Source organism: Antedon mediterranea, chromosome 1 (genome assembly GCF_964355755.1).
Source record: "Antedon mediterranea chromosome 1, ecAntMedi1.1, whole genome shotgun sequence".
Lineage (NCBI taxonomy): Eukaryota > Metazoa > Echinodermata > Crinoidea > Comatulida > Antedonidae > Antedon > Antedon mediterranea.
Genome location: NC_092670.1, coordinates 17459079 through 17470661, shown reverse-complemented (window position 1 = coordinate 17470661; position 11583 = coordinate 17459079). Strand labels below are relative to the sequence as shown.

Sequence of the window (11583 nt, the reverse complement as noted above, 5' to 3'; positions counted from 1 at the left end):
TCCCCACAAAAAACCACAAAAAAGAACCGATCTTAAAAACGGTTTCAAAAACCCCAATTGATTGCGGTCTCGATCGCAAAGAACCGTTCTGAAACCGGTTTCCGTGGAGCAATTTTTAGCTGCAACACAATCGCGGTCTCAATTTGACCCCAAAAACTGAACTCTGCTGAACTGGGTCGATTGTGGTCAACTCGCAGTCAAAACCGCGCGAATATTTTATTTCTCTTTTACTATTCTATTAGTGAGTACTAAAAATACAAAATGTGGACCGATGCAATTACGAGGTTCGTAATCAATCTCTGGGGAGAGGAAAAGATGAGGGGGAGGCTGGCTGGGAGTCGGAAAGACTCACATGTTTACAAAAATATTGTAAAGCGTGTGAAAGAGGAGTTTGACTTAACAATATCGGCTGCTCAAGTGACGAGCAAATTGAAAAGGGTGCGACGTACGTATACTTCTACAAAGGACCACAATAGCAGATCAGGTAATGACAGGATTACCTGCCCCTTCTACGATGAACTAGATGCCATTCTTGGAGATCGTGCCATGCACGATCCCCCACATGTCATGGAAGCGGGTAGACCAGTGGTAGAAACAAATGATGATGATGATGATGATGGTGAGTACATAGGACTAGTAGGGGAAAATAACTAGCCAGTAAACCAAGGTAGCCTAGTAGTCGTTTAGTACGGCGATAAAACGGTGGTGAAACACGTGCGCAGCAGTGCCCCACCTAGGCTTAGCCAAAGGCCTTATTATTACACCACACTGTTTTTTCGATGTATTTAGCGTTTTAGGCAATAAAAAAATTGTTTATAAATATTTTGTTTAAATCATACGAGAAATGTTCACGAAACGGAAGATCGATGTTGTTTTTCATCGATCGATGACAAACAATGCCGTGTAACGAGGCGTAACCAACAGAAACAACAATACAGTACTAATTTTCAGGGGATTTCAGGACAACATGTTAATTAAATATCGTAACTCTTGAACGGAGGAACGTATGAGAAAAACAATTACTGTAAAATGTTGTTTGCCTACAACACTGTATGATTGAAGAAAGGTAGAACAAAATTTTTGATTCTTGATAGTGTAATGATTTCTGGGGTTCTACTTTTAATGTTATATTAATTTGTGTCAGAAATAAATATTTTACAAACCATATAAATACAGTACATTGTAGTACATTTTTATGAAAAATTTTTATTATTGTTTTATTGACAGGTGTTAGTGTTGATGAAAGCCTTGGTAAGATATTTTTAATTTATTACAATTCAGGTTTATTTCTTAATTATTAGGAAGTATCTTTCTTTCAGTTTTTGTATTATGATTTTATTTTAAGAATATTTTACTTACTAGAAATTAGCATTGAAAGCTCAACAGATTCATTAGATGGTGATGCTGTAGAATTGGACACAGCGGAGGAGAGATTGCACGAGCCAGAAGAGCAAGCAGAAGTGCCAGTAGTAGCACCAGAAGCTGTTGATGTCGGTAAGTGTCGCTTTAGAAATGAGTGTGTAGTGTTATTGAAATGCAGTTTTTGGCAGCACATCATATCACCATATTAAATTTCGGCTGATATTGACAATTTATTTGTTTTTCAGTTGTTCAACCACCCCCAAAAAAGGTGAAGAAAACCAAACTGGAGAGAGTGTTAAAAACATTCACAACAGAAATGGCAAGGCAGGATAGGGAGGCTGAGGAACGTTTTCTCCGCCATTCAGAGAGAATGGCTGCCCAACAACACCAGAGAGCAACAGAAATGGCGGAGCAAAATAATAAGCAGATGATGGACCTTTTTAAATTAATAGTACAGCACAATCCTCAACAACCACATCATAATACATTCACACAACCACCACAACATCGACCAAGACCACAGCAACCAACACAACATCGACCAACACAACCGCTACCAACACAACATCGACCAACACAACAAACACAACCAACACAACATCAACCAAGACCACAGCAACCAAGACAACATCAACCAAGACCACATCCACCAACATATTCTTCGTCAAATTATCTACCATATAACATTAGACAGACTTCACAACATGTTGCCCAAGCACCATCAATCCATCCATCGTCATCTAGCACAACAGAATTTTTACCACCAAGACAGTTACAAACATCAACCGAAGAAACACCAACATATTTTTCATTATAAAGTCTGTTTATATCACGCAGTTTGTTATTTGTAGCTCTTTGTGTCAAAAAGCTTGCCATACTACTACTACTGTACTAGCCTATGTTTACTGGCTAGTACTCTTCTTTCACACACTTTGCAATATTCTTATAAAACAGTTTGTATAAAAAAAGGAAAATACAGAACAGTGCTCTTTGTGTAAAAAAGGTGCTTTATAAATGTCTTTAATTGTAGTACAGTAGTATATAGTTTTATTTAAATTAGGCCAAATTTTGCCTATTTTTAGTCCAAAGTCACTTGGAGAAAAGTGATCTTTTTAGCTTTATTTATATTGGTCTTAGCTTAAAGTTTCATTTTATAAATAAAATATATACATTATATCAGTATTAAAATAGTTTAAAAAAGCAATGTTTTTATAAAAAAAAGAAATTATATCTTGCCTGTAAATACGGAACCTACAGTGTTTGTTTACCTCACATTGAACCAGTGCTTTCTAAGTGTTCAAGTAGTAATAGTTTCAAGTAATTAACACATACATAACCTACAGTATTACCTCGAATCAAAACGGTGCTTTATAAATGTTTAATTAGTAGTAGAGTAGTTTATATTTTTTATTGAAATTTGGTCAAGATTAAGAAACATACTTCTAGTCACTTGGAGAAAAGTGACTTTTTACCTTTATTTATATTGGTCTTAGCTTAAGTTTCATGTTATAAATAAAATATTTTATAAACATTATATATACAATATTAAAATCGTTTAAAAAAGCAATGTTTATATAAGAAAAAGAAATTATACCTTGCCTGTAAATACGGAACCTACAGTGTTTGTTTACCTCACATTGAACCAGTGCTTTCTAAGTGTTCAAGTAGTAATAGTTTCAAGTAATTAACACATACATAACCTACAGTATTACCTCGAATCAAAACGGTGCTTTATAAATGTTTAATTAGTTGTAGAGTAGTTTATATTTTTTATTGAAATTTGGTCAAGATTAAGAAACATACTTCTAGTCACTTGGAGAAAAGTGACTTTTTACCTTTATTTATATTGGTCTTAGCTTAAGTTTCATGTTATAATTAAAATATTTTATAAACATTATATATACAATATTAAAATCGTTTAAAAAAAGCAATGTTTTTATAAGAAAAAGAAATTATACCTTGCCTGTAAATACGGAACCTACAGTGTTTGTTTACCTCACATTGAACCAGTGCTTTCTAAGTGTTCAAGTAGTAATAGTTTCAAGTAATTAACACATACATAACCTACAGTATTACCTCGAATCAAAACGGTGCTTTATAAATGTTTAATTAGTAGTAGAGTAGTTTATATTTTTTATTGAAATTTGGTCAAGATTAAGAAACATACTTCTAGTCACTTGGAGAAAAGTGACTTTTTACCTTTATTTATATTGGTCTTAGCTTAAGTTTCATGTTATAAATAAAATATTTTATAAACATTATATATACAATATTAAAATCGTTTAAAAAAGCAATGTTTTAATAAGAAAAAGAAATTATACCTTGCCTGTAAATACAGTGTTTGTTTACCTCACGTCAAAGAAATACTTTAAAGCTCAGGTACATGCATACATTTTAAATATAATATCTGGTTAATTGTACATAAATTATGTACAATTAACCAGATATTATAATTAAAATGTATGCATGTTATTAAATCAAATATTTGTAATAGAAATCAAGACAAAAATAACATGAATTTCCCATAAAATGGTCAAATACAAAATTTGTAAAAAGTTCGCTATAAAAACCAGAAAACTTTTTTTCAGTAGTTAGGTAGTTTAACCTAATGTACTAACATGTCTGGTGACTCCCTAGAAGGTGAAAAAAGATGGTGTATATACTGAGTACAAAAGATTTTACCGTGTAATTTGAACCATCCCCTCGCTGAAAAAAAGTGCTTATTTTCAACAAGCTGGTGTAATTATGATACATACAGGGGAATTGTATGATCAATAGAAATTTTTTGCTCGCCCCTGGCCTTTAAAGTAGTAATAGTTTCATGTATTTAACTTATATATAACTATAAAATAATTCTATAATGGATGTGTGTTGCAATAGTTGACTAATGTTGTTCTAATATCTAATGCATCTGGAAGTGGGTCATCTTCATTTATATTTTCTTCATTAACATGAATTTCTTCAAGTTCCACCTCATCATTTTGGCTGATGCAGAAATTGTGCAAGACACAACAACTGCTAACCATTAGAGGCACCTTCGAAACATGTGTATCATTCCGTCGCATCAAAATACGCCATCGACCTTTGAGTTGACCAAACGCTTGTTCTACAACCATGCGTGCCCTACTCAGTCGATAATTAAAGGTTCTCTGTTGCCTGTTAAAATTTGCACCTTCTGGGAATCCTTTCATAAGCCAAGGTAGTAGAGGGTAAGCTGGATCTCCTATAATAAATACAGGTATGTCAATACCCTCCATTTCTACACTTGCTTCCTAGAAGAAAAAAAAACAAAACAGCTTTTTCAATAAGGAAAGAACCATTTACATACAGTACTACTTTAAGATATACTGCATAGTTTTTAAAATGTCGAAATCCTAATTAGTTGCAGTGCTGTATGTACATACCCGTGGAAATAATTGTCCTCTTTGACCGCGTTCGTATATTGAGGAGTTCCTAAACACCCGGGCGTCATGTACTTTTCCTGGCCATCCAACATTCACATCAATAAACCTGAAATTGGTAACCAAGCAGTTAAAACATAGTATTAGATTTAGTATTTAGTAGAAAGGCAACGTAATCTTTATGCAAATAAATAAGAAAACATTAAAATTGCCAAATATCTACCTCAATTTATGATCAACAACTGCTTGAAGAATCATCGAATACCACCCTTTACGATTATAATAATCCGCTGTGGAGATATGGGGTGCTTTGATAGGTATATGCGACCCGTCTATGGCACCGCCACATTGAGGAAACCCATGTTCTTGGGAAAATCCTTGTATCGTTTCCTGCAAACGTTCACCAGTGGGCCAAACAATGTAATCATGGTACATAACATCTACAATAGTTTGGCACACTTGGTAAACAGCTCTGCATACTGTTGAGCGATGTACCCCAAACAAATTACCAATGGTGCGCAAGTCGCAACAAGTAGCTAAACGCCAAATTGTCATCCCCACCACTTTTTCCACACTCATACCATTTCCAACATTTGTTTGCTGCCTTTCCAGATACGGCCGTAGAATATTGCACAAAATGTGAAATGTTTCTGGAAAAAAAATCCAAACCAAGACTTGCTTATTTTCAATATTAATAATAATAAAGAGGCTGTTAATTAAGCTTGTTTATCCTTTCCTGGCATAGGCCTAGATAGGCCTATGATAATGAATCCCATAAAATAATATTTTAAATATGCCTATTTATTATAAACCATGTAGGCCTAGGCCCTAGCTAGGCTAGGCCCTAGCTATAGGCTAGGCCTAGTGTGTTTTTAGTTGATATTTTAATACTAAATTCACCTTTAGACATTCGGAAATTTTCCTTCCACAACTGGTCAGAAAATCGGTGGCAGACGGTTTCGTGCCACCAATCGAGGGAAACAATGTTAGCCCTTCTTAATCTTAGCCCTCGTCGCCTAGGCATGTTGTTATCATCGTTCATCGTCCCTATGATCAGCGCACCTGCAAACATCTGTCTTCTTCTTCTTCTTGCACGTTGTCGCCAGAAAAAGAGTTCATTCTCCGTATTTTCAACTATGCCTAATCTGGTAGTGTTTCTCAGATATAGGCTTAATAGTAATAACGTAGAGATATCCATATTTTTAAATAACAAATAATTTTTTTTTATAAGAACCGCGCGAATGAGCCGGTGAAAAAAGTAAACATGACCTCGATCCAATCGCACTTCCGCCTACCGAACTACATTGTGGGTATATAATGACGTCATTAATAACGAACGCACATGGACGGAACCGGTTTTATTGGGAGTAAAAATTGAGCTGCAACGCGATCTTTATTTATAAACAACTGCCGAAACCGGTTTCAAGAAAACCGTTCTTTTTTTATTTTTTAATAGAAACAGGCCCTAAATGTTTTTGAAATGTTTGAAGGTCCCATTATGAGTATGAATATGAATTTTGCGTTGGAAAGTTTAAACCCACCTCAAACCAAAGTTGGGGCTGAGGTAAAAAAAAATGTTAAAATAATGCATCTATAGGCCTAAATGCCCGGGTGAACACTAGAACGAAAGTCTGTTTTTTAATTGCTTTTTACTATATTTTCTTATGGAAATAAATTTATTTCAAATCAATAATCATGACATGCTTATACTGCTGTATTCAATAATAGGTGCATTATGCGCAATTAATGTTTTCTATAAATAAATATTAGGCTACGGTAACTGTCAACATTTAAAAAAATTCGATTGTTGAAGTGTAATGAAACGAATTACAAAGATTCAAAACAAATGAAAACGTAAGCGAATTGTGTTTAGTTTATTGAAGAAGAAAAAACCATGACTCAGACTGTGCATCTTTTTCTTTTTTTTGGGTAAAAAACCCAATCATGAAGAATATGAAGAAATGTATTAGCTATATACTATTGTTAACACCATAATATAATGTAAATTACAAGAGGCAAAGAAATATTAAAAACTATATTCTTTAAAAAAAAAATTATATATTTGCCTAAGTTAGGCCTGTACATATTTTTTTTAATTAAAATGATTTATCAGAGTCGAGATTAGTCAGAAGAAATTATAGGCCTACACTACAAACTATTCATTAAGAAAATATTAAAATCTCTTATAGGTTACAATTATGATTTATTATAGATATAAAAACATGTCTTATAATATATATGTGTATGATAGAAAAGGAAAGATAACTAAACAAAACAAGGGAAAATATGTAGATACAGTATACTATAACTACAACTATAACTATATTTATGCTGTTTTCAGCTTTATAATTTGCAGCATTACTGATAGACATAATAAAATATGATTTAACATAAATAATGTTCAGTATTGTTGATATTGTTATTGGTATTAATATAAGTAGAAATATGAGTTAAAATAATATTAAAGAGGATACAAAAACAGAGTATTACGAAGAAATCATCATCATCATTAGGAATTACATTAAAACTTAATTAAATTGTTAGAAAGAACGCTATTCTTAGACTGTAAAGTTGGAAACACAGAATATAATCAATATTATTTCAGATAAAATATAATAATTTTGTTATATTAGGCCTATTACTACCACATTATGCCTACTGCAAACAGGACCGGCCGAACGCTCTTTTAAATGTGGGATCCCAATGTTAATGTGAATGTTGCGACCGACCATCAATTGGAAAGTCTACATATCCGTTGTAGTGCTGAGGTAAGCGAATTTTAAAATACGAAATGGTACGGAAGGTTTTTTTGAAAATAGATGACACGATGAGATACGGTACCGTACTGTATATTATTACCAAATATTCCTATTTGGTAAATATTGTAGTATGGGGCACTGGGAATCGGGTAGTAATGAATAAAAGAGCAATAATATTTTCAATTAATTCGGTTGATTTCATTATAATATCATGTCATCCACCAATGCATAAAACGCTACCATTCAAAAAATGTTGTTTCTGCAGCGCATTTGAATTTCAATATATCATGACGCGCTTACTTCTCGATTGGTTCAACAATGGGTGCATTAACGCGCAATTAAAGTTGTCTATAAATAAATAACTGTAATTTCTAATATTTCGAAAATCGAAACAAAATAAAAACGTTAAGCGATTTTTTTTAGTTCCAGTCTATATCTACTCTGAAGAAGAAACAACCACGTTGTGTATCATGGCTTTCATTGGTAAAGCAGTTTACCTCTACATAATTTTGGGGTTATTCTCTTGTTTTTCAATAACCGAATCATCACGAGTTACATTGACATTAATTGTTGGAAATAAAAACGCTGTTTTAGATTGCAAACTTGGAAGCTCAGACGAGTATGGCGTAGAATGGTATTTTGATGCCAGTAATGGTACAACTGCGGAGACTGAAATCAGTATTAACTATAGTGTTGTTGCAAAATTTGAACATTTATACCAAATAGAGTTTGACACGGCGGACAATTATCGTCTTGTTATAACCAAAATTACACAATTTTATGAAGGTCTTTACATCTGCAAAAAAAAATCTAAAACGGGTTTAACATCTCATGTAGTGGAAATATACGTGAATGTCGTGAATGTTCCAGATTTGTTATGTGGTATAGATAAGCCTAAGCCTGATGTTTCAGAAGGTGAGACTGTCACGTTGTCGTGCAATGTCACCACGTGCAATGTCACCATTGGTGGCATTGCAGGAAGTGTCGAAGTACGGATGGTGGATACCAAACAGCCAATTGCAAAAGCGATCCTACGTCCCAATGGCCTTCAAGAAAGGAGTATAGCTACTTTGCCAATAAACGCAACACGTGAAATGACCAGCTTTAACTGTTAGCTGACGCATGATCTTATTCCAAAAACGCTGTCTTGTTCGATACAACTTAACGTTCAGTATCGACCACAATTTGAGATGTCTCATACGATAGAATACGACGTAGGGGATTATCTAGACATACCAATAAATGTGTCGGCTAACCCCACGGCAGAAGTAACCTGGAAATGTTTTCTGAATGATGAAATCATAGAGAGCATGGTTTGCAGCAACGCTGAACTAGTTCAGAGTCAAGGGATTACTCATTTTTCCAACAAACAAAAACTGACGGCAAGAAGTGACAACGGCCTCACAATTAAGTTTCAAGCTAAAAATGATGTTGGTGAAGCTAGTCATACCGTTGAATTAAGTGTCAAAAGTACGACTAACATATATGCTCCTTTAAATTTAGTAATACAAGTCGGTTGGTTGGTAGTTGTGCCCTGTTGCTTGGCTTACATTATAGGACAATTAATTAGCCATGGAGTAAACTTTATAGAACAGTTAATTCGGAGATACATAATAATAGATAACATGAATCATGCGTTCAGTGGATTTAATACAGTAGGTCGCGCCTATAATTAGGCTAAATTTAGGTATTACTCAGTATAGCCTACCTTAGTAGAAATCAATCGAAATTGAATTAGAATGTTCTTTTGATATAAGGAAAGTCAGTAATTTGTTTGGATTATCGATTATCAATATTTTTGAATGAAGAAGTTTCCAGTGTTATTAGGGAAAATTAAATTATATAGATAGAAGTACAACTAAGGTTTTTAAATCTAGATTGATTTAAGATTATAGATATACAATATTTATTATCTGACATCTAAAACTTTCAAAAACAATAATAAGATTTTTCAATACTATATATCTAAACAAATATAATGTTCTATGAAAGACAGTGTCGCACAGAATGTTATCAAGTAGGCCTATAAGATAACTCGAATTTAACGTTGTTGGTATTTTTCCCAGAGTCTAGAGTGGGGCCAATTAAAAAAAAAAACATGTAAAGTGAAAAAATTGATTTAACCACTTGATCAATCAATACCGCATACGAATGAATTAAAGAGCAATATTGTTTTCAATTGATTTTGGTTTAACATTGTTTGTTATGTGTTCACGACCAATTTATGTAACACGTCCTACCAGTAAAACAATGCTTTTCTACATTTCAATTACAATGAGAATCATGACGCGCTTATACTCTATTGGTTCATTCAACAATAGATGCATTATTGCATAAAATGTGTTCTATAAATACTACAACTGTCAAAATGTATAATACTTCGATTGAAAATGTATTAAAAATAAATACGCAACTTAAAATGAAATCATAAACAAATTTTGTTTAGCGTTTTGACTCAGAAACAACTACGTTGTGTATCATGGCTTTCATTGGTAAAACAGTTTACCTGTACATAATTTTGGGGTTATTCTCTTGTTTGTCAATAACCGAATCATCACGAGTTACATTGCCATTAATTGTTGGAAATAAAAACGCTGTTTTAGATTGCAAACTTGGAAGCGCAGACGAGTATGGCGTAGAATGGTATTTTGATGCCAGTAATGGTACAACTGCGGAGACTAAAATCAGTATTAACGATAGTGTTGTTGCAAAATTTAAAGATTTATACCAAATTGAGTTTGACACGGCGGAAAATTATCGTCTTGTTATAATCAAAATTACACAATTGGATGAAGGCCTTTACATTTGCAAACACATTTCTAAAACGGGTTTAACATCTCATGTAGTGGAAATATACGTCGATGTCGTGAATGTTCCAGATTTGTTATGTGGTATAGATAGGCCTGATGTTTCAGAAGGTGAGACTGTCACGTTGTCCTGCAATGCCACCATTGGTGGCATTGCAGGAAGTGTCGAAATATGGATGGTGGATACCAAACAGCCAATTGCAAAAGCGATCCTATATGGACTTCAAGAAAGGAGTATAGCTACTTTGCCAATAAACGCAACACGTGAAATGACCAGCTTTAACTGTTCGCTGACGCATGATCTAATTCCAGAAACGCTGTCTTGTTCGATACGACTTAACGTTCAGTATCGACCACAATTTGAGCTGTCTCATACGATAGAATACGACGTAGGGGATTATTTAGACATATACTAATAAATGTGTCGGCTAACCCCACGGCAAAAGTAACCTGGAACTGTTTGCGGAATGGTGAAATAATAGAGAGCATAGTTTGCAGCAAAGCTGAACTAGTTCAAAGTCAAGAGATTACTCATTTTTCCAACAAACAAAAACTGAGGGCAAATGACAACGGTATCACAATTAAGTTTCAAGCTAAAAATGATGTTGGTGGAGCTAGTCATACCGTTGAATTAAATGTCAAAAGTACGACTAACAGATATGCTCTTTTTAATTTAGTAATACAAGTCGGTTGGTTGATGGTTGTGTCCTGTTGTTTGGCTTGCATTATAGGATATGTAATTACCCATGGAGTAAACTTTATAGAACAGTTAATTCGGAGATACATAATAATAGATAACATGGATTTAATACAGCGGATTTAATACAGTTAATTACTCAGTAGGCCTACCTTGGTAGAAATCAATCGAAACTGAATTAGAATATTCCTTTGATATAAGGAAAGTCAGTAAATTGTTTGGATTATGATTATCAATATTTTTTGAATGAAGAAGTTTCCAGTTTTATTAGGTAAAATTAAATTGTATAGATTTTTATAGCAGTTTTCATTATTATTGAACAATATTCCTTAATATTTGCCATGTTATTATCAAATGAAATATAAATATTATTATGTGTATTATAATTAGAAATTGTTTTATTTCATCTTATTTTAAGCTAATATCATATGCTTGTAGGCCTACTGTCATAAACTGTAAATAGAGCAGAATAATTATAAAATATTACATTTTTTGAAGAAAAGTATAAAACTAAATTACAAAGGTATAACAACGCTGCACTGCGATAATACGTAATA

General features: G+C 33.4%; 1 protein-coding gene and 1 long non-coding RNA gene across 2 annotated transcripts; one reads left to right on the top strand and one right to left on the bottom strand.

Annotated features, from left to right (window-relative positions):
* Nucleotides 1-1171: 1171 nt before the first annotated feature.
* Nucleotides 1172-1929, top strand: LOC140047249 (uncharacterized). The gene is made up of 3 exons (XR_011844918.1): nt 1172-1251; nt 1363-1494; nt 1608-1929. It is a non-coding gene; the product is annotated as an uncharacterized lncRNA (long non-coding RNA).
* Nucleotides 1930-3843: 1914 nt separating this feature from the next.
* On the bottom strand, nt 3844-6127 carry LOC140047240 (uncharacterized). Its single transcript, XM_072092144.1, has 3 exons — nt 4987-6127; nt 4767-4872; nt 3844-4634 (listed from the first exon to the last, which is right to left on the bottom strand). Exons 1-3 carry the CDS (start codon nt 5340-5342, stop codon nt 4218-4220), a joined length of 879 nt encoding a protein of 292 aa, XP_071948245.1. The 5' UTR covers nt 5343-6127; the 3' UTR covers nt 3844-4217.
* Nucleotides 6128-11583: the final 5456 nt, after the last annotated feature.

Bases quoted from the DNA above. Each gene is read 5' to 3' on its own strand.
- LOC140047240 (XM_072092144.1), bottom strand. From the start codon at position 5,342: ATGAGTGTGGAAAAAGTGGTGGGGATGACAATTTGGCGTTTAGCTACT. The intron at 4,873-4,986 runs GTAGATATTTGG...TACCAATTTCAG, and splicing joins GTTGTTGATCATAAATTGAG to GTTTATTGATGTGAATGTTG. The intron at 4,635-4,766 runs GTATGTACATAC...TTTTTCTTCTAG, and splicing joins GAGGACAATTATTTCCACGG to GAAGCAAGTGTAGAAATGGA.